A 23,711-nucleotide genomic window follows, 5' to 3' on the forward strand; every position below is an offset into this window, starting at 1 on the left:
GGCTCAGGGCAGATAGCATCATTTTAAAATAACAATTTAAATTATACAGTTAAAACAAATAAAATAGCAGTATATCAAGCAATACACAAGTTATAAACCAAATCGTAGATGGTAGCTTAGTTAATACATAGTCTAATGCATTAAAAATAAATCAAGTGTGCACTTTAGAAGAGTTGTTAAACCTCACAGACATGCAGCCTTTGTCTATAGAATATTTTCTAAGGACATTGCTGAAATTTTTAAAATATTTCAAGGTCTTGTTGGATGGCCTATGATACAGTAACCTTGCTTAAACTAAGCAAGTCTAAGTGAATCCTTGAGCTTTCCGAGAAACCTAAGGAAGCCAACTTGAGTGCAATGATTAAAGAAAGTAGAATGATAAAATAAAACAGATACCGCTAGAATATACTAAGTTGATGTAGGGGAGTTTCCTGTTCTCCAACATGGCACTCTGAAAATGTAATAAAAGAGGGTGACATTTCCACTTTTCTCATTACTAATTTAGGCAAAAGGGAACGGCAGCCAAAAAAGCTATTTATAAACTAAGTAACTAAGGCCAGCCAGAAGCAAGAGAGGATGTGTGAAAAGTGCTTAACAGGTGCAGGAACACTGCGCATGGCCAGTCACACTATGCTCAGGATTGGCTCAGACAGCCTCTGAGGCTTATGATCACAGGGAGTGCTTTTCCATTTCCTCAAGGGGGAGGGGAAGAGGAGAGAGAAAGGGGAGAGGCCATGACTGCTCTGGTATATAAAGGACAGCCGCGCACGCCTTTTTCCTGAATGAAATAGTTCAAGCAAAGCAAGAGGCAGAGTAGAAGATCTTTGTTCTCTTGCTTTGCGCTCTTCCCATTTTTATTTCTGCATTCCCACTCAAACAAGAAACAGGAAGATGAAATACATCATTGGAATAGGAGGGTAAGTTGCTACATTTCTTTCTTGCTGTTTTGTCTCTTTTTTAACTCTTGCATGCTCCCAGCATTGGAAACATATTTGGACATTAATTGAAAAAAAGGTGAATTTCAAATAGAAAACAGCATTCATAAGGGCATCCTGTCCTTTTCTTTCAACTTGGTATCTCAGGCTCTGTAAGACAAATTTTTTAAAATATATATTTTTGGAGGGTTTTTTTTAATTCCCACCCCCACCCCCTCAGTAAATCTACGTCTCGGTATAGCAAACTAGTGGATCAGATTAGGAGTAGTTTCATCACTTTGCAGAAATACTTTATTTTAGGTAGTTTTTGATCACAATTTCTATGATATGGGAGAGACCTTAAAATAACTTTTAATTGCATGTTGATATTACAAGTTTACAAAAATAACCTTTAAAAAGTTTTGGGCACAGAGGGAATGAAATTCTAAGTAAATGACCACCATCATTGAATGGGGGAAAGGTTATAGAATAAGGCATTATAAGTATACTTCTAAACCAACTTGAGCGCAACCAGGGTATTACAGGACCACCCATCTACTTGTCTGTAATATATAAAGCCTAAAATTGCTGTTTCAATGTTTAATCTTTGCATTAAACCAGGAAAAGAGCAGGATTGTCATTTGAAATTTCAATTTTAAGAGGACATTTACAAGGATCCTCAGTAAGTGTTACTCTATTCTGGAGACACAGCTACCCCAAAAGAGGAGCAAGCATCCAACTAGATACGTCATTTGCAAGAAAGTAAAAGTAGACAGCGAATGGGCAAGCTGAGCTACAGTGTTCAGTCCTGTACTTCACTCCCCTCTAGATTACAACCTAAATGACACATTTCAGATGTGACACCAAACCCAGTTGGGGGCAGGGTGTACATAACATCCAAGTTTAGAGCTATGGTTTTAGCTGGTGACTGATGATGAAGCCAAAATCTTAAGGACTGTAGTCTGAAGTAGGATTGCAGTTTTTGCACACCATGGCAGACTAACTGCGGCTGGGCATTGCACCCATAGTGAGAAAGATGTTTAACGCAGGTGGTTCTAAATCTGCGCTTCCTTCTCTGCATTTCCTAAAACAGAAAAGAGAACTTTGTCATTCAAGATAAGATTCAGGAGGGTAGCTGTGTTGGTCTGAAACAATGGGACAAAGTTCGAGTCCACTGGCACCTTGAAGACCAACAAAGTTTGATTCTTTTGTGTGTAGGTATGGAGGTCTGCATGCACACGAAAGCTTATACGCCGAATTAAACTTTGTAATTCAAGGCTGCTTCCTGCTCCACAGTGATCACCTGATCTGAAGTGCATATATGCAAAAGGCACTTTAGGGCTGCTCAAGTTTCCTACCATCTTTTTCTATCTCACTACCCAACTCAGAGAACTTCAGGGGGCAGTTTTAAGTCTTTCATCTTAGCTCATGTAGTAATCAGTAGTGATTCCCCGCCCCCCAAGCAGGATAAATGGATTGATTATTGCTGCGTGCGGTTAAAAAGTGGGGGGAAACTCCCTTTTATCACTGAAAAGCCTTAAAAGTCCCCAACGGCTCCCGCCTTCCCCTCACAGGAACCAGAAAAATTCCCGCCTTCCCCTCACAGGAACCAGAAAAATTCCCGCCTTCCTCCGCTTTTCTCCCCGAGCGCGCGCCTTTAAATAACGGACAACCCGGGATGAATATCTCTCTCGCGCGCGCGCGAATCCATCGAAGGGTACAGGCGTCGTTACGAAATTCCCGCCCACTCGGCGTCACCATCCAATCATAGCTCAGCGTTTGGGAGCCCGGCGGGCAAATTCAAAACTCTTTGCTGATCTTCCCCTTTTGGGATTCTCTGAAGCAACCTCTCTCGCGCTTTTGGCAGTAGAATATGGAATTGTGCTAGGGTTCCCAAATATCCTCTTTTTAAAGGACATGGTCACTTTTTTGTGTGCCAATCCTCTTTTGGGCTCTTAAAAAAAAAAAACTGATGAAAGGACCTCTTGGGGCTGGAAGTTTAGGAATATGCCTAGTTAGTAGCAATTATCACGGTTTAAATAGTAGGGGTATTTAAAATGAGATTTGTCCTAGTGACCACTTGTTTGAAAGAGGACCTTTTTTGCTTTGCAAAATATGGTAGCCCTAATTGAATATGCTATGTATTTGGCAAATATGGATGAGTTCTAGTGAGAGTTACCCTTAAGTAAGCATGCAGAGGAGCTGTGCAGAATAAGCTTGCCGATGTTTACTCAGGCTACCCCAGTGGAGTTCCAGGGCGGCTTCCTCTCAATGAAGAGCAACCTTAAAATATTGAATGTCTGCCATTTAAGACCCAGAGGATGAGCTGTGTTAGTCTCTTGCTGCAAAATGGTAGACCTGTAGCACCTTTAAGGTTTAACAAATTTTATTGTAGCATAAGCTTTCAAGAAACACAGCTCTCTTCATCAGATGCATGGAGCTGTGTTTCTCTAAAGTTTATGCTAAAATAGATGTCTTAAAGGTGCCACTGGACTCTACTATTTTGCTGCTTACGAGTTACATAAGTCAGTACCATGGCCTGGGGTGTGTTTGAGCCAATCACTTTGCCTGCCTTCCCTACCTCACAGGGTTGATTTTAGCTAAGAAGGGACACGTTTTGTGGTATGAGTATACTCGCCAGTTGTTTTACAAGAGTCATAATTAGGAGACTGGAAGATATTAAGCCTAGCTTTTTAAAGTGAAAGGGGAGAGGGAGTGATTTTCTGTATTTCAGTTCCCGTTTAGTTGAAGGTGGCCACGCCCTTCTGTCCTTTGTAGGCTGTGTGACTGGCAGAAATTCAGTAGCTGCTGCAGCACTCCCCTATCCCTGCTAAGCAAAAACTCCACTTGGGGGAGGGGGGGCGGAATGGTGGTGGTGATTGCCCAAACTGCAAGTGTTCGGATAACCCCATTAAACCTTTTGCCTCAGATCCTGGAAAGCTACTGCTTGTCGGGTTAAATAGTACTATTACTAGTAACCATGATAAGATGAAATGTACAAACTAGGGAAAGGAATATAAATTGCATAATTGGAGTACTTGTTGAGGGCTGCCCCTTTTGATTTAACCAGAGGCCTGCATCTTCAACAGATCCACAGCAGGCAGAAATTCAACGAGGGAGAGCTTTTTGTCATCTGTTGAATTGCTGCCTGTCATGTAGCTTTTTGAGGCCCTGACCAAAAAGAAGGCATTGAACCAAATCATACTAAATTTCTGTATTTCATCACAAATAACAAAATTGATACGATTCCAATAGTTTAATGTACAACCCCCAAATGGACCCTCTTAAGTCAATTAAAGTGGAGCAAAAAAGCAGGAATACTGGAATTCCCATTATTATCTATGGATTTGCTTAAAAACGGACTCTCCTCCATAATCTTGGCAGATCTTTTCTGTAAAGATGCATTGAATGCTGAAGAAAGTTCACCTTTTTTCAGTTATTAACATTCAACATGATCTATGTACAAAGGTGACATGTGTTCATTGAAGTTCTCTGCCACATTATAGTTCTAATGTTGTCTTCTGCAATTCTGCTCCAAATTCTTTTTTTATGTAGCGTGACCAATGGTGGGAAAACCACTCTGACCAATAGACTTATCAAAGTACTTCCAAACTGTTGCGTTGTCCATCAAGATGACTTTTTCAAGGTAAGCATAACTATACCTGTTTAGCTTTTTTTTTTTTTAATAAAAAAGCATATTGTCCTTGCAGTGATTTAAATGTGGAGTATGCATTCTAAAGAGTCCGAGAGCATTGCTTTGTTATCACAAACCAGGTATGCATGTATATGGCACACTTTTGTGCATGGATGTGCGCATTGGCATATATTCATTTTGTTAAGTACAAGAAGTGATTTATAAGGAAATGTTCAAGGTGCATGTGTGTGTTGGTATATATATATATGTGTGGATATATATACCCACACACAGTCACACACATACTGTTTTGCTCCAGATTAGCTAACCTGGAATAACTGTTCCCTCGTTTTGTGATTGCACCAATCCCTAACATGGATTAATATAAAGTCCATCCAAACATAATTGAAAATGTAAGGATGGGGAAAACACTTTTAACATTCTTTAACCACTCTTGTAAATATAATAAATTAGGCATTAAAGGGCAATTACGGTAATCTGCTTTAGATTGATCTTGAGTGTGCTCCTACAATTGCTGCCGTTGGCTAGTGGTCACTAGCAATCTATCAAGCAATGGTTTTCAAACTTCCTTCCCCAGGAACCCTTTCAGTGGCGGCCAAAAAACTACTACATGTTTCCGCTTCTGAGTCATGTTCCAAGACACATGCATTGTTCATCTGTGGCTCCATTTGGATCTCCCTTGCTTCCAGCATGCACAGAGGGAGGGTGTGCTTAAAACATATCCAACAGTCCCATTCTATACAGGGTAAAGCCAGTAAGCAAATGTTCAGGAATATTTCCTTCCATTAGTAATCTTCCCACTGAAAAATCCTGCTCCCCCCAAAAAGTATAGTTTGAAAACTACAATATATAAACAATGCGTCATATACTAACTATAAATATTCTTTAAGTGGACTGTCCTTTATATTATCAATGGGCTTTAAATTGCTGCTAACTAGTGTGTGCAATCAAATCTGTTATTTAGAATAACAATGAATTTATTCTGAAAGACATGCTGGCATTTCAACAAGAATTGCTAATGGATCTTGTTTTAAAGAATATAAATAATTCTTCCTTAATACCCTTCCTCTGAGTCCTACTTCAAGTATCCTCTATAACAAGTTTTTAAAGCTCTCTTACATTTTTGATGTGAATTGTAACCTCACAACTTTTAAAAATGCAGTTTCCAAATACATTTCATTTACAACTGCATGCCTTCATAGTCAAAAGAAATTTCACAATCTGTCAACAGTATATTTCTGTATAGACAGATATTGCCATGTATAGTCTGTGTTTTGTCTCTTTAAAAAAACAACCCAGCTATTTCTAGGGGATAGTTTGTTCCACAAGGCCAGGAATGTGTTGCTTTTATTTTTGTTTCATAAACAATACAACTTAACATAATGAAAGCAAGTTGTTTCAACCATATATAGAAACTGGGGTTTCCTCCCACTTTTCACACCCAGCAAAGGCAGTTTATAAACAAACACACATCTCCCAGACTACACCCCATTCCCAGAGATTCTCACTCATAATCAGCAATCCCAAATGCATTGTGGGCAGGGGTGGTATTCTAGCAGGAGCTCCTTTGCATATTACGCCACACATGCCTGATATAGCCAATCCTCCAAGAGCTTACAAGGCTCTTTTTTGTAAGCTCTTGGAGGATTGGCTAGATCAGGGGTGTGTGGCCTAATATGCAAAGGAGCCCCTGATTGTGGGAGATCTATGACTCACTTGCATGTCTCCCATCATGCAAATGATGTAACATTTGGCTGCAAGATTTATACACTCGTATGAGTTATGTGTGCACCCAGCATGCAGGAAGTATTACATATGGCATGAATCAGAATACCATTATATACCATTGCTAGAAGAACAACACACATTGAACTTACACCATAAAGTAGGAAATACTCATAATTTTCAGTAGAAAATATTTCCAAGTAAGTGTCTTTAGGATTACAGCCATAAACTAGCATATATCTGTACGGGCTTGATCCATTTTATAGAAGACCAGATGCAACAGACAAGACCAGGGTAACAGGTTCCTTTAAGAGCTGTGTAGAAGAAAGCTTGCAGCATTGTGACATCAAAAGCAGGGGTGGAGCATCCCTTACCTACACTTCTCTTAAAGGCACCAAAGCCCATTGTGTAAATGTACACCATTGCAGCCTTCTGTTTTTGAATTACAGGCAATTGCTGTCTAGTAAATTATGGACTAATACAATCCTATCCAGAGAGTAAAAAGAAGAATAGTATATTTTCCTATACAGAAGAAATTTACTAATGAAAAATAGCCATTTGTAACTAGTGATTAATTAAAACCCTCTCAGAAGCTCAACAAGATGTTTCCTTTCCCTTAATCATATATCTGATAGTGATGAGTAGCTCTAGGGTTGCCAACAGACCTGGGGCAAAACATCCTGCCCCTTTAATGGAGGTTTAGGGTGAGGAAATGGATAGCTGAAGGTTTTTATGGCATGGAGCTAAATAATACCACTAAGTAAATAACACCTCCATTAAGCCTCTATTAAAGGGACAGAACATATAAATAGCTGAAAAAATAGTTTAAAAAATGGCTGATACATTGGGTTGCTGAGCAACCCAAGATGCGTGGCAGGATTTTTTTTCTTTTCTTTTAAAAGTAGGGATGGATGGTTGGGGATGGGAACTAGGCAACTGGGGAGGCTGGAGGGGGGTGCAGGATTGAATGAATTGGGGAGGGAGGAAATATAGATGATTGGGTGGGTTGAGGAGAAGGAGGGAAACCATGCATTTGGGTGGGTTGGGGAAGGAAGGACCAGAAAGAAGCAGAACAAGAGAGAAGAAAGAGTGGGCAGTGGGTTGGGTTTGCTTTCCCTTGTGAGTTCTCATAGGCCCTCCCTCCTGTGCCTGTTTAATAGTGAGCATACCTGGGAGCCAGCCACACTGGAAGATGCTGATCTAATCAGACTTTTGCCATTCTATTACACACTTTTCAGTAGGTGAAGCATCCATAATACTTGGTGCCTCATATGATTCCTGTGCAGGCTTTCTAACCTTTGTATTTGTCCCATAAAGCTGTGACAAGCAGCTTCTTAAAATTCACAAGTGATCTTGACGAGCTTTCAGCCCTGAGATATTTCACAACGGCTCATTTCTGCCTATTGGAGCTGTTACAAGCACAAGAGCAAACCAGGTTGCTTAGTTGGCAACCCTATATGTGACCTCTGACCCCAATGGCACATGAGGCAGCAGCCTTAATAAAGCTAAGCAGGTTTGGCCTGACCAGTATGTGTATGGGAGATCTCCTGGAAACACTATAATTGTCATCTTGAGTTCTGATATATCCAGTATATAAATGTCAAAATATTTTATCTCTCGTTCTAACCATTTATTGGGCCAGGCCTGCTAGAAGAATGGGGTTATGTGGTTTCCTGATCATTCTATGATCTGTAATTTGAGTGTCTGTCACTCAACACTACCAGTTATCATATCTTCACGAGCTAGAATTACGTATACTAGGGTTGCCAACCTTCCGGTAGTGGCTGGAGATCTCCCATTGATCTCCAGGTGACAGAGATCAGTACACCCGGAAAAAAATAACCTTTTTGAAGATGGACTCTATGGTACTAAAACTCATTGAAGTCTCTCCTTTCCACAAACCCCACCTTCAGGCTCCACCCCCAAAATCTCCAGGTATTTCTGAACCTGAAGATGGCAACCCTATTGTATTCATACTTGATATAGCCATGAGTCCCGGAGACTCTGGGGGTGGATCTGGGAGAGGGCGGGGTTTGGGGAGGGGAGGGGCCTCAGCAGGGTACAATGCCATAGAATCCACCCTTCAAAGCAGCCATTTTCTCCAGGGGTATGTACATTATGGTTAAGCGGAGGGCCAGAGAGGAAAGTCTTGGGGCAGGGAGGACAAAACTTTGGGTCACATACTTGCCATTTGTTGTTGGTAGTGTACTGTAGCTTGTTTTTTATTTGCTAAGGGGGAAGCCTATTGCCTCTGTTGTATGTATATTGTAACGTAGTGTCCAGGTTGTGATCGGGTCATAGGTAAACTGATCACCCCTGCGTTTGCAGCAATGTTTTATTGCTCACTATATTTCAGCCACAAGATCAAATAGAAGTCGGGGAAGACGGCTTTAAGCAATGGGATGGTAAGAGCGGTGTTCGCTGTAGGATGCAGTAATGTATATTTTCCTAAGTACTTTTTTATTTATTTATCACTATAACATTATTAAATACTTTAATAATTAAAAAACAATTCTATAATTATAAGTTCATACACTTTCACACTCTGTGTGGGTTATCTCTTTTTTTACTGACTTGGGGTCTGCCTATATTTTTCCCTTTCTTCTAACTAGTTTTGGAGTCCTTGGATATGGAAGCCATGGTGAGCACTGTTCACGCATGGGTAGAGAATCCCGTGAAATTTGCCCGATCTCATGGAGTGAACGTTTCGCCCAGTGCGAAGGAGCCGAATTCTGATGATATCCACATACTGATTGTTGAGGGCTTCCTGCTTTACAACTACAGGTAGGAATCTATATTGTGGCACTACTTTCAGTGGTTGTGCCAGGTTTTATTTTTATGGTGTCCTGCACTTAAATAGAAATTCTGATCAGTAGCCACTAGCTGGTGATAATGCTTATCTCTGATTTGAGAAAATCTCCCATGTGGTATTGCTACTAAATGCGCAGGAGTCAGATGGGCCAGATGAGGGCTGCCAGGTCTGTGTTAGAAAACACCCGGAGACTCTGGGGGTGGATCTGGGAGAGGGCGGGGTTTGGGGAGGGGAGGGGCCTCAGCAGGGTGCAATGCCATAGAATCCACCCTTCAAAGCAGCCATTTTCTCCAGGGGTATGTACATTCTGAAAAAGCACTGTAGTAATGGAATGTACACCCCCCAAAAATCCACTAATAATTACAAAAACCTTGCTATTATTAATCTTAAAGGATGCAGTGCATGCATATGCAATGTTGAACCACAGAATTTAGATTTAAACGCACAGCAATAACCGCAGCAACAGATGTCCCATGTAAATCTCCGTTTTGTCCCTTCATCAAGCCATAATTCTACACTAAAGCTGTAACAAAAATTATAAGAAATTGAGCATTTTCCACACATATGTTAATACAATGATCAGAATTGGAATTATTCTCACCCTGGAGCACAAAGATGAAACTGGATAAAGTAGAATACATATGAATGCTTCACTCCAGTCCAACCAGCACCTTACCCACCTACTTTTGAAGCGGCACATTTTTTTGTAGGAAAAGCCCAGCAGGAACTCATTTGCATATCGGGCCATACTCCCTGACATCACCATTGTTTCACACAGGGCTTTATTTGTGGGGCAAGCCCAGCAGGAACTAATTTGCATATTAGAACTGCATTCCTGTGCGTTCCTGCTCAAAAAAAGAGCCCTGCATATAGTTCTGTCTTCAGGAATGCAACATGCTTGCAGAGTTTAGAAGGTGATCCCAGTCTCTCCCATCACTTTGCTAAAATTACAGCTTCCTCCCTTCGCCACAAGGCCCCTTTAAGATCTATCAATCATGCAGGTATTTTACAGGTGATTTCCCCCCCCCCCCCCCAGGGCATTTTGCTGCAGGATAAGGATCTCATCCTCAAATTAAAGCTGTGTCTACATGGAGCTTTTCCCCTGGAAGCCCCCCACCCCCATAGTAAAATCTAGATGCCTCACCTGAATCCCACCCCCCAATTACTCCAGAAGAAATGTAATCCTCATTTTCTCTGAAGTAAAGGGGAAACTGCAGCATAGTTGCAGATGGGGATTCCAACCAGATATTTCCCTGTATTAACCTTAGAGAGGGGAGTAGAACTAAGCTCTGCACTTCCCCCTACAGTAGGGATGCCAGCCTCCTGGTGGAACCTGAGGCTGGGATTACGGCTCATTTCCAGACTACAAAAATCAGTTCCCCTTGATAAAATGGCTCTTTAGAGGACATACTCTATGCCATTGTACTCTGCTGAGCTCCCTGTCCTCCCCAGGCTCCATCCCCAAATCTCCCAAGTTTCCCAACATGGAACTGGCAATCATACCCTATAGCAAGACTGGAAAGAAAGGTGGAGGAGGGCTTGGGGGGCCTCCATAATGTACAGAAGCAAGAAAGAGGATTGTGGGTGGCAACACAGCAAGTGGGTCAGGAATAGGTTATGCGCATAATTTCTGCTTGCTGTAGTGGAGTGTGTTTTTATGGCCCATTCTAGAAGCACCCCATGAACTTTTATTTTTGTGTAGGGACAAATTTTATTGCCACTAGGTTCTATCTAGTTATCTTTTGTGTTCCAGATCAACAAGCAAGTTTTGTGGCACCTTAAAGAACACTCAACAACTTTATTATGGAATAAGGTTCTATGGGTCTGAACCCACTGCATCACTGCCGTGGGAAGTGGTGGCAGCTACAAGCATAGACAGCTTCAAGAGGGGATTGGATAAACATGTAGCAGAGGTCCATCAGTGACTATTAGCCACAATGTATAGATGGAACAATCTGTCTGGGGCAGTGATGCTCTGTGTTCTTGGTGGTTGAGGGGCAAAAGTGGGAGGGCTTCTGGAGTTCTAGCTCCACTAGTGGACCTCCTGATGGCTCCTGGGTCTTGGCCGCTGGATGACACAGTGTTGGACTGGATGGACCATTGGCCTGATCCAATTTGGGTCCTCTTACGTAGATGCATGAAGTTTTTATGTTCCAGGCAGTCAAAAAGAAAAAGAAATCGTTCACATGAGACTCCAGGATTAAAACAGAGTTGGCTCAAAAGTTTGGTTCACAGAAGGCATCCCTACATGCCCTTGACATTTGAATACGGTTCACATGTGGTTTTGTTATGGGTTCAATCTTAAGAGGAATTATTGTTCTCAAGGGAGGAGGACGGTGATGGTTTTTGTTGCCAACAAGTTGTTTATACATTAACAGCCCCAAAACTAAATTGTGCCAGGAAGACTTTAAAAAATAAAAACCTTGGTTTTTAATTTTATGTTATTTATGTTCATAGATACACTTAACTCAGTCTAATCAGGATGTGAATTTACATTTTCTGGGGCTTTCAAACATTTTCAAGGACAATCCCTTGTCAAGCACATCAGAGGCAAATGAACTACAAGAGTGCAAGTTGCTATCAATGCCATAATTTTGCGACTTTAGTCAAAACTTTTAAGTCACCGGGTCCGGATGGCATACATCTGAGAGTTCTGAAAGAACTCAAAGTTGAACTTGTGGATCTTCTAACAAAAATCTGTAATCTTTCATTGAAATCTGCCTACGTTCCTGAGGACTGGAAGGTAGCAAATGTCACCCCCATCTTTAAAAAGGGTTCCAGAGGAGATCCGGGAAATTACAGGCCAGTCCGTCTGACTTCAATACCGGGAAAGTTGGTAGAAAGCATTATCAAGGACAGAATAAGTAGGCACATTGATGAACACGGGTTATTGAGGAAGACTCAGCATGGGTTCTGTAAGGGAAGATCTTGCCTCACTAACCTGTTACATTTCTTTGAGGGGGTGAACAAACATGTGGACAAAGGCGACCCGATAGATGTTGTTTACCTTGACTTCCAGAAAGCTTTTGATAAACTTCCTCATCAAAGGCTCCTTAGAAAACTCAAGAGTCATGGAGTAAAAGGACAGATCCTCTTGTGGATCAAAAACTGGCTGAGTAATAGGAAGTAGAGAGTGAGTATAAATGGGCAGTCTTCGCAGTGGAGGACGGTAAGCAGTGGGGTGCCACAGGGCTCGGTACTTGGTCCCATGCTCTTTAACTTGTTCATAAATGATTTAGAGTTAGGAGTGAGCAGTGAAGTGGCCAAGTTTGCGGATGACACTAAATTGTTCAGGGTGGTGAGAACCAGAGAGGATTGTGAGGCACTCCAAAGGGATCTGTTGAGGCTGGGTGAGTGGGCGTCAACGTGGCAGATGAGGTTGAATGTGGCCAAGTGCAAAGTAATGCACATTGGGGCCAAGAATCCCAGCTACAAATACAAGTTGATGGGGGTGTGAACTGGCAGAGACTGACCAAGAGAGAGATCTTGGTCATGGTAGATAACTCACTGAAAATGTCAAGACAGTGTGCGTTTGCAATAAAAAAGACCAATGCCATGCTGGGAATTATTAGGAAGGGAATTGAAAACAAATCAGCCAGTATCATAATGCCCCTGTATAAATCGATGGTGCGGTCTCATTTGCAGTACTGTGTGCAGTTCTGGTCGCCACACCTCAAAAAGGATATTATAGCATTGGAGAAAGTCCAGAAAAGGGCAACTAGAATGATTAAAGGGCTGGAACACTTTCCCTATGAAGAAAGGTTGAAACGCTTGGGGCTCTTTAGCTTGGAGAAACGTCAACTGCGGGGTGACATGATAGAGGTTTACAAGATAATGCATGGGATGGAGAAAGTAGAGAAAGAAGTACTTTTCTCCCTTTTTCACAATACAAGAACTCGTGGGCATTTGATGAAATTGAGCAATCGGGCTAGAACGGATAAAAGGAAGTACTTCTTCACCCAAAGGGTGACTAACATGTGGAATTCACTGCCACAGGAGGTGGCGGCAGCCAAAAGGATAGCCACCTTCAAGAGGGGTTTAGATAAAAATATGGAGCTTTTGGCCACCGTGTGACAGATTGTTGGACTGGATGGGCCATTGGCCTGATCTAACATGGCTTCTCTTATGTTCATAAAACAACCCACTAAATTATAAAATGTTGGCTTCTGATTATTAGTCTAATATCTGAATGTCACAGCAAGGAGAAGGTATGTGCAAGTTTGCCAATACTCTTTTTAGAAAGGAAGAAAACAACAACCCAGGAGGTATGTAAAAGCTGAGCCGCAGCACTTGTCCTTCTCAATAAAATGTCAACTGTAAATCACTTATCTCTGCCAACTACATACATATCAGAAGTGACTCTCAGGAGTGCTTTGGCAGTTTGCCTCCAGCCTGTAGCTATTTTGAAGGAACTGGAACAGAGTTCCGTTTCTGGAGGGTAGGAATCCTCCCAGACTGAGCTCCCAGTGGGAGCCTCTTAGAGGCTCTTCACTGGAATTCCAGTTGCATACATACATAAGTGCTGTCATATCACAATCACCTTATGGCAGCCCCCACAAGGGGTTTTTGAGACAAGTGAGAAGCAGAGATGACTTGCCATTACCTTCCTCTGCAGAGTCTGCTTTAGTGGTCTTTCATCCAAGGACCATCCTTTGGGAAGGGCTGTGGCTCACTGGCAGAGCATCTGCTTGGCATGCAGAAAGTCCCAGGTTCAATCCCCGGCATCTCTCCAGTTAAAAAGATCAGGTTGGAGGTGATGTGAAAGACTTCTGCCTCAGACCTTGGAGAGCTGCTGCCAGTCTGAGTAGACAATACTGACTTTGATGGACCAAGGGTCTGATTCAGTACAAGGCAGTTTCATGTGTTCACCCCTGCTTAGTTTCCAAGATCTGGAAAGATACTATTCCATGCCACCTTCCCTCCTGGAACTCCCATTACTTTGATAGATCTTTATCCACCGTCTTTGAACTACATCTGTTGTTTCTACAATGGTTGATTTAGCAATCATGCCAGGCAATCTGCCCAGTACTCGTGGTGTGATGAAACTCAACATGATCAGCAGTTTACAATTCTGTGAGCCAAACTTTGCCCAACTCTGCTGTGGAAACAGGTTTAGATTGCATATATCCTTTGGATATCTGAGTAAATCAAGTTGCTTATTTGTTTTTCCTAAAAAAAGAGCTGATTAACCAGATACTGTGTCACACAGGGATTCAAGTCCAGTAGCACCAACAATAAGATTTTGGGGGATATTTCAAGATTCAAACCTTCTTTCATTGGTATTTGTTTCCAGATGTAACCAAATTGTTGCTCGAATCTCACTGGTTCAAAGGAATACCGTGTGCAATTAATCAAAAATGAGTTTCTTGTTACGCGAATCTCTAAACCATGGCTGATCTTATGGAAGACCTTCCTATGTGACCTACAATCAATAAAGTACTATTATTCTAATATCACTTCTTCTCCCTCAGACCACTGATCGACTTGTTTGACAAACGGTACTATCTGGCAGTCCCATATGATGAATGCAAACAGAGACGGAGGTGAGGGCAGTTGCCTGATTGTCCTTAATCTGAGGATATTGAACTTTTCATGTCACCTTTGTTTAGTTCCTCTGAAATAATTGCATGTTGTACAATTATTTCTACATACATCTATTTTTCTAGGGAATTAATAACACCTCTCATGTGCAATTGGAGATGTAATTGCTGCTGTCATGGCTGAGACAGCTATCATTTACACCCATTCATTACTGTACTGGAACAGCAGTTCCAGGATTTACCCATACACTCTGTGGTGGCTACTAATAGCATAACTGCTGATCTACCTTTATGTGCTCAGGCTGAATCCCAGGTCAGACTGGGATGCCAAAGCTCGTGGCACGGGCATGATAGTCCTTAAATTGGATAAATGCACTGCATTGATTTGGCAGTCTCATCCATTTATAAAATCAGTCTTAACGGAAGAATGAGCCATAAAATAATAAATGTCCTTTCAGGGTAGTTAGTTTTTTGGGGGGAGGTTCTTGCAGGTAACCTAAAGAACGTGAGGATTGTTTTATTAATTTTAACAATGTTATGTTTTGATGTTTTTAATTTCTCTCGCACATTGCCCAGAGCCCTATGTACTCTGGGATTGGGCGATCCATAAATTTAAAGTATAAATAAATAGATGAAAGATTTATGCGATCTGAAGAGAAACCAGAGTATATAAACATGGTTTTATTATGGCCTGCAATTTGTGGAGTACAGTTTGATGAAAAGCATTCAAACAGAAGCCCTCTTGTTGAGACTGTATTCCAACATATTCCTTTCCATGGTTTTGCAGTACACGTAGATACACAGTTCCTGACCCTCCTGGTCTCTTCGATGGCCATGTCTGGCCCATGTATCTGAAACACAGGAAGGAAATGGAAGCCAGTGAAGTTGATGTCGGTAAGTCATTTGGGACACACTGCATGCACCTGACTTAAAAACATCTTTTTGAGATTTACTTATTTGCAAGGACTTCGTTATGAACACAATGATCACAAATTGGCAACATTCAAATTTTTGAAAGGTTTCCTGACGTTAACAGTATGTTGAATCTCTTTGACACTCAGTCTTAGGCAGAGGACTTCAGTGGGCTGAAAAATGGCACAATTAAATTTAGGATTGCAGTGCGAATCTTGGCTGTTATGTAACCACCATTCTGTTCTATAGCACTGCACTGAGGGCCTACCCATCTTAAGCTCTAAAAGGACAATTTTAAATCTCTAAATTCATCCTAAGTTTTAAATTAACTCTACTACCAAGATAGCTGGAAGCAAAACTGCTCACTGTCAACTCTTTTCTCTTTCTGCAGTTTATCTGGATGGTCTGAAGTCCAGAGATGCTCTTTACACGCAAGTGTTTGAAGAGATACAGAACAAGCTTCTAAATGCTTCATAGGTGAATATATCTTGATTATGGTGTGTTTTCTCCCTTCCTGTAGAGCAACAACTGACTCTTATATAGACTTTAAAAATATTTGTGTGTGTGTGTGTGTATGCAACTGGAAGTCATGGTGACCTCTGGTGACTGACCCTACTGGGTGCCTGGAGGATATTCAGGGGGGTGGCTGGATAAAACCTGCCCCTGCCTCCCGGCTGCTAGTATTCCAGGGAGGTCTCCCTTCCAAGTACTTGCCAGAGTCGTCCCTATTTAGCTTATGAGATCTGACAAGATCGGGCTTGCCTGGGCTATCCAGGGCTGAGTCTTATACAGACGTTGAACATTGATTTTATATCCAGGGCTGAGTCTTATACAGACGTTGAACATTGATTTTATTTTTGTTTTTCAGGGTCTGTGGAAAATCGGAGGATCCTTGTACAGATTTGATGTAAATACTGCATTGGATATTAATAGACATGTGTAGGTTTAGACTTTCTGATACTGTCCTTTGGAAAACAAAGCTTTTGTATATAATTGAAAGTTAAGGTAACTTATTGACAATTTGGCCCTGGACAGGATTTGTGTGTTTTTTAAAGAAACCTTTTATATTTCATTGGTTCAAATGTATTCTCGATATGCATTTTTTTAAAATAATGGAGCACTTAGATTCAGTGTGTGAAATGTCTATTCTGTCTGTATCTTTGTGTCAGTTGTAAGCCCCGCTGAATTGCTTGTATAACACTGTATTGTACACTGAATAAACATAATTTTATGGTCTCTCGTGCTGTCCCATCAACCAATGTTATTTCACTGGCCTACAGACCATAAAATTCTCAGACTCTTTAGCTGTAACACTCTGCAACCAATGACAGAGCTAAACTGGTATGAAGTGTAGCTGCTTCTACCTCACCCCTTTCTTTCTTCTCATATAGGCAAAGGTTCTTCTTGTTCAAATGGATAAAAGTAAAACTATACACATTAAACTTATATGGCTTTCCAGATTACTATTCACATCTTTCATGTACTGTTATAAAGAAAAACAAGTTTTCAAGCAGCAGAAAGCAATCAGTCAATTCTTTATTACAGTCCAAGGACCAGCCAGTTTGGAGCAAATAGAAAGCAGGTTTGTAAATTTACATAAAAATAAATTCTAAGTCCTTAATCACGCAGTTCCTTTTCCTAAGAGCTAATACACAGAATTTTGCTACTGCGCGTGTTACCCTTTTCTGGCTATCCCTTAACAAGCAGCAGAAAGCTTTTCTGAGTAGCAAAGCTTACCTATGGCAAAAAAGCTCCCCACACCTTCCAAAGCAAAGTGTTTAGGGGGGAAAGCAAGTCAATCCAGGTTAGCCTTGGTTTGCCAGTCTTTGGGAGCTAACCAGGGGCAGCCATGTTCAGTATTTGGATGTCAGACCTCCAGGGAAGGCTGGGGTTGTTATGCGAAGGAAAGCAATGGCAAACTGGCTCTGCACTTCTCATACCCGCAGCACCCCATAGGAGGGGTCACTAGCTGTTGATTGTAACTTGATAGCACAGCCTTCTTAGGGGAAAAGCAGGACACAGTAAGCCAAAGGATAAAATAAAGGACTGACTTAAAAAATCCTATCCTTCCAAGGAATTTAGGGCACCACAGCTTGTTCTTCCAATCTTTATCCTCACAATCAACCCTGAGGCAGGTTAAGATGAGAAAGACTAGCCCAACGTCACCCAGTAAATATGGCAGAGTGAGGATTTGAACTTGGATGCTCTCCCTTCGCTTTTCCACATGTTCAGCTGATTTTCTTGGCAGTCCACAAGCACTGGAATCTGTTTGGGTCCAGTTCTCCCACTTGTCTGCCCTCTGTATTTTCATGGATGTGATCAGTTTATTTTCTTCTGCACCTGTCTTAAATAGTTAGGATTCTCAAGAGAGGATGTTGTCACTGGTGGCATCACAGCACCCCTCCCTGTTTTAGCCTTTGTGCATAATAAGAAATTTTTATACCCCGCCCTCCCCGCCGAGGCAGGCTCAGGACATGGTACATAACATGATATATTGATACCAGATTGTTCTTGATATACCATTGCAATGATTTTTCTTATACTTTAGAGAACCTGCTTAATTTATCATTACAATGATACATCAATATTTTGGTCCTTTTCCATAAAAATACTAATCTTTTTTTTGGGGGGGGGGGCATTAGTTTGTAGGTAATGACAGTCCAATCATTGAAAACTGGGCTGGAAGTGGGTGGGACGAAGAAAACAGAAATGATACAAAAGGCAACTCAGAATCAGCTTCTAGAAAAGGATCACAAAAGAGAAAGTTGTACCAAAGGAACAGTGGAGGGGGGGATTTAAAAAAAAAGTGAAGTGAAAATTAAAGGCACAAAATGTGTGGAAAAGAGCATCAACCAAAGTCAGTATGGGGCTAGAACAGATGGGAAAAACCCTAGTGGAAAAGCCCTGACGTTAGTTTGATTCTCATATTACACTGACAGAGTTCACGGTGTTAAGTAGCCCCACACCACTGTCAAATACATAAACGTTCCATTTCACTAACATTTTAGGCAGTCTTGCTCTCAGTAGAGTGCAAACAGCTGAGTGAATCAAGTCACCCAAACAAACTGATAGTCTTCCTAAACATTTTGTTAACTTAAAACTTTCACGTCTAGAGTCAAAGTTCCTAAATTCTCACCATAATCCTTTATAGAGGACATCCTCATCTGCAAAACATAACCTACTGACCTAAAGTAGCTTAGCTACTGAGCTAAAGTAGTTTAGTAAGCCAAAGTATGTATACTTTTGCTTCAAGATGTCAGCAGCTGATGACTACCATGCCAAGTTTGGCCTTCAAGTTGTGAATCTACTGCAGAAAGAGGTGTAGGGCATGACTTTCATCTGTGGCAAGATTGATCACCAGAGACCTTGACTACCCTACCATAACTCCATTCTCAAAGTGGTTTGCTAATAATCCAGTTGTTCACCAGAGCCTTTCACGTGAACAGTGCTACATAATAGGGGCAGATTTCTACACCTCAGCCACAAATAAAACAGTCCTTGTCTTCAGAGTTTGCCAAGCTTAACTGCTCCAAAGGTCTCCTGCAAAGGTTTATAATTTTGTCTCCATTGGTTACACAACCAATAACACCAATCCGCAAAATTTGCATTTCATAAGCAAGGAGTAACAAAGCATGACTCCTACACAAAAACAAGTTCATGCTTTTTTTGCAAAACAGACACGTCACCGTTTTTTTCCCCCTTGAACCATGATCACTCTTGCTTTTTAGGTCTTTTAAAAACAGCATTTGATTGAACCGAAAGAATCTCTGTGACAGCTTAAAGACAGAGGAATTTAATACAGCATAAGTGTTATGTCTTGAAACATAAGCTGATGTACCGCATGGCGATCGCTACAGAGGTGACCCCACGGGTCCCCGGATGTAGCTCGCTAGACGCCCCGCCCATCTAGATCCGTGGCGGGAAGTTTAACTGACCAGGATTGGACTGGTCAGACTGGGGGAGCAGTTCCGGAGAATGTATATAAGCGGGACCCGGCCCGCGTGTTCTCTCTCTTGTAATGTACCACCAAATAAAGCATGTTGCCTTCAACCCGTCTCGCAACTCAGTACATTACAATAAGCTTTTGCGAGGCAGAACCCACATCATCGAATGCATGAACTGGGGTTGCCAGCCTCCAGGTGGTAGCTGGAGATTGCAATTGATCTCCAGGCAGCAGAGATCAGTTTCCCTGGAGAAAATGGCTGCTTTAGAAGGTGGGCTTTATGGCATTATACCCCGTTGAAGTTCCTCCCCTTCTAAGGCCACCCCCCCACCCCAGATATTCAGGTATTCCCCACCCCAGAGCTGGCAACCTTAATATAAACTCCCTCTTTTCCCTGTTTAAAGCATATTGTGCTTGAACATTTTATAGCACACAATGTTATAAGAGGGGGGGAAACCCAGTAGGAATAGATAGAGGGTTGGGGAGGGACGGTGGCTCAGTGGTAGAGCATCTGCTTGGGAAGCAGAAGGTCCCAGGTTCAGTCCCCGGCATCTCCAAAAAAGGGTCCAGGCAAATAGGTGTGAAAAACCTCAGCTTGAGACCCTGGAGAGCCGCTGCCAGTCTGAGAAGACAATACTGACTTTGATGGACCGAGGGTCTGATTCAGTAGAAGGCAGCTTCCTATGTTCATATTCAGGTGGTGGCTGAATATCTTGGGGACAGACGAAAACCATGTTAAGACAATTTTTAAAATGGTCCATTAAGTTTGATTTGCCAGCTAGCTTTCTAAAGCTCATTGCGAGAGAAGCAGTCTGATTTCACGTTGCAAGATAATTACAAAGATAAGTGCAGACTGACCGTAACTGAGAAAGCTGTCTGTATTAAAATGCAGTATTATAACTTGTCAGCTGAACTTTTGTTTTTATCTTGCAATCAAAACGGATTTCATTTTTACCTTTTTGCCAAGAATCAGTCACGATTGAAAACTGGCAGGCAGTTAGAATTCAAGATTTGTGTGAGCAAAGCCTGCCTTGAATTCACTTTGTGTGTGTGTTTGCATACATGGGTAAGGGCTTCTGAGAGGAAAAATAACAGTTATCTATTATTGCCTTCACCCCATCATGTGTTTGAGTCAGGAGTTAAGCCTTCATGGTACCAGAACTGGAATGAGTCATTAGTGCCCTTTCAGTTTGTTCTTGATGTACGTGACGCTGCATGTCCCACCAACTGGTTGCTGACAGGCAATTAAAGCCAGGGTGACTCAATCGATGAAAGTGTCAGCATTGGACCTCCCTCCTTCCTAGTATGGGTCAAGCCTCAAACTGGGCACCTTCCAACATGATGGCGTAATGCAATGGAAAATGCTTGAGGCCAGGGCTGGTCTGCCACTAGCAATTGCCCAGGACGCCAGCCTTCTGGGAGCGCCAAATTGCCTCCCCCCATGTAGTTACGGAAAGACAATAGCAAACCACTCTGTAAAATGTCTGCCAAGAAAATGTCATGATGTGATGTCACCCCACGGGTCGGTAACAACTTGGTGCTTGCACAGGGGACTACCTTACCTTTACCATGTAGTTATCAAAACCAGCAATAAAACAATTAAACAGTTAAAACAATTAAACCATTAGATCAAAATAAATTTAAGGCAGCATGGATGGCGTAAGCACATAAGAACATAAGAGAAGCCATGTTGAATCAGGCCAATGGCCCATCCAGTCCAACACTCCGTGTCACGCAGTGGCCAAAAAACAAACAAACCCACAAGTGCCATCAGGAGGTTCACAAGTGGGTCTTTTGTCAAGAATCAGCCAAGATTGAAAACTGGCAGGCGGTTAGAATTCAAGATTTATGTGAGCAAAGCCTGCCTTGAATTCACTTTGTGTGTGTGCTTGTCCACCCCCCCCCCCACACCCCCGCAAGCACCAAGAATACAGAGCATCACTGCCCCAGACAGTTCCAATAATATACTGTGGCTAATAGCCACTGATGGACCTCTGCTCCATATTTTTATCCAATCCCCTCTTGAAGCTGGCTATGCTTGTAGCTGCCACCACCTCCTGTGACAGTGAATTCCACATGTTAATCACCCTTTGTGTGAAGAAGTACTTCCTTTTATCCGTTCTAACCCGACTGCTCAGCAATTTCATTGATTGCCCGCGAGTTCTTGTATTGTGAGAGAGGGAGAAAAGTACTTCTTTCTCTGCTTTCTCCATACAATGCATAATCTTGTAAACCTCTGTCACCCCGCAGTTGACATTTCTCCAAGCTAAAGAGCCCTAAGCATTTTAATCTTTCTTCATAGGGAAAGTGTCCCTCCCCTTTAATCATTCTAGTTGCCCTTTTCTGGACTTTCTCCAATGCTATAATATCCTTTCTGAGGTGTGGTGGCCAGAATTGTACACAGTAGTCCAAATGAGACCGCACCATCGATTTATACAGGGGCATTATGATACTGGCTAATTTGTTTTCAATTCCCTTCCTAATAATTCCCAGCATGGTGTTGGCCTTTTTTATTGCAATCGCACACTGTCTTGACATTTTCAGTGAGTTATCTACCACGACCCCAAGATCTCTCTCTTGGTCAGTCTCTGCCAGTTCACATCCCATCAACTTGTATTTGTAGCTGGGATTCTTGGCCCCAATGTGCATTACTTTGCACTTGGCCACATTGAACCGCATCTGCCATGTTGACGTCCACTCACCCAGCCTTAACAGATCCCTTTGGAGTGCCTCACAATCCTCACTGGTTCTCACCACTCTGAACAATTTAGTGTCATCTGCAGACTTGGCCACTTCACTGCTTACTCCCAACTCCAAATCATTTATGAACAAGTTAAAGAGCATGAGACCCAGTACTGAGCCCTGCGGCACCCCACTGCGTCCTCCACTCCATCCTCCACTGCGAAGACTGCCCATTTATACTCACTGTCTGCTTCCTATTACTCAGCCAGTTTTTGATCCACAAGAGGACCTGTCCTTTTACTCCATGACTCTTGAGCTTACTAAGGAGCCTTTGATGAGGAAGTTTATCAAAAGCTTTCTGGAAGTCAAGGTAAACAACATCCATTGGATCCCCTTTGTCCACATGTTTGTTCACCCCTTCAAAGAACTGTAAAAGGTCAGTGAGGCAAGATCTTACCTCACAGAACCCATGCTGAATCTTCCTCAATAAATTAAGACATGATTGTCATGTCTTTGATGAAAATATCTTGGTTTTTTCCAGTGCCTTAGTAAAATATTCATTCACTCCTTTAGTTTAGGATGCTTTCTACCAAACAAATAACGCCAAAGTGGATTTACAAAGAATAAAAACATAGCAATAGCATAAAAAATACAGTATTTTTTGCACCATAAGACTCACTTTTCCCCCCCAAAAAAGTGGAGGGAAAAGTGTGTGCGTCTTAAGGAGCGAATACTGCAAAAAATTCACACAAATGCCTCTAAATTCACACAAACGGCTCTAAAAACTAGGTACTTAAAATGACCTCCCTCACAAAAAACCGCAACAACCCCAAAACAACAACCAGAGTGTCAAAGGCTTTGAAATTTTAAAAAGCAGCAATAAATAGGGAGAACATAGCTGCCTTTCCTATGCTTCTTATTCCACCCGAGGAGTAGAGTTGCCAATTCCTACTTGGGGGCAGGGGATCCCTGGCTTGGAGGCCCTCCCCTCACTTCAGGGTCATCAGAAAGCAGGGGCGGAAATGTCTGCTGAGCACTCCATTATCTCATATGGAGACCAATTCCCTTAGGGTATGATTGATTTGCGGGTATCTGGGCTCTGGTGGGGGGGGGCTGTTTTTTGAGGTAGAGGCACCACATTTTCAGGATAGCATCCGGTGTCTCTCTTCAAAACACCTGCCAAGTTTCAAAAAGTTTGGACCAGGGGGTCCAATTCTATGAGCCTCCAAAGAAGGTGCCCCTATCCTTCATTATTTCCAATGGAGGGAAGGCATTTAAAAGGTGTGTGATCCCTGTAAACGTGATGGCCAGAACTCCCTTTGGAGTTCAATGATGCTTGTCACAACCTGGCTCCACCCCCAATGTCTCCTGGCTCCACCCCCAAAGTCCCCAGATATTTCTTTAATTGGGCCTGGCAACCCTACCAAGGAGTTCAGGCTGGTAAGCACAGTTCTTTCATTCCCACTGTATCCTTACAGTCACCCCATAAGGCAGGTGAGGCTGAGAGTTCATGACTGGACCAAGGTCA

At 42.1% G+C, this 23,711-nt stretch overlaps 1 protein-coding gene across 2 annotated transcripts; it reads left to right on the plus strand.

The window, feature by feature from the left end:
- The first annotated feature begins 652 nt into the window (after positions 1-652).
- Positions 653-16,794, plus strand: LOC132567048 (nicotinamide riboside kinase 2-like). 2 transcript variants are annotated; one of them, XM_060232641.1, is made up of 8 exons: positions 653-917; positions 4,470-4,560; positions 8,651-8,699; positions 8,907-9,078; positions 14,578-14,649; positions 15,434-15,540; positions 15,950-16,035; positions 16,427-16,794. In XM_060232641.1, the coding sequence occupies exons 1-7, from the start codon at positions 892-894 to the stop codon at positions 16,033-16,035; spliced, it is 603 nt and encodes a 200-aa protein (XP_060088624.1). In that variant the 5' UTR covers positions 653-891; the 3' UTR covers positions 16,427-16,794. The 2 variants fall into 2 exon arrangements, with proteins under 2 accessions (XP_060088624.1, XP_060088625.1); XM_060232642.1 differs by having other exon boundaries at positions 710-917; positions 15,950-16,794.
- The last annotated feature ends 6,917 nt before the right edge of the window (positions 16,795-23,711 follow it).

The sequence above is a fragment of the Heteronotia binoei genome, chromosome 2, assembly GCF_032191835.1.
Source record: "Heteronotia binoei isolate CCM8104 ecotype False Entrance Well chromosome 2, APGP_CSIRO_Hbin_v1, whole genome shotgun sequence".
In the NCBI taxonomy this organism is placed as follows: domain Eukaryota; kingdom Metazoa; phylum Chordata; class Lepidosauria; order Squamata; family Gekkonidae; genus Heteronotia; species Heteronotia binoei.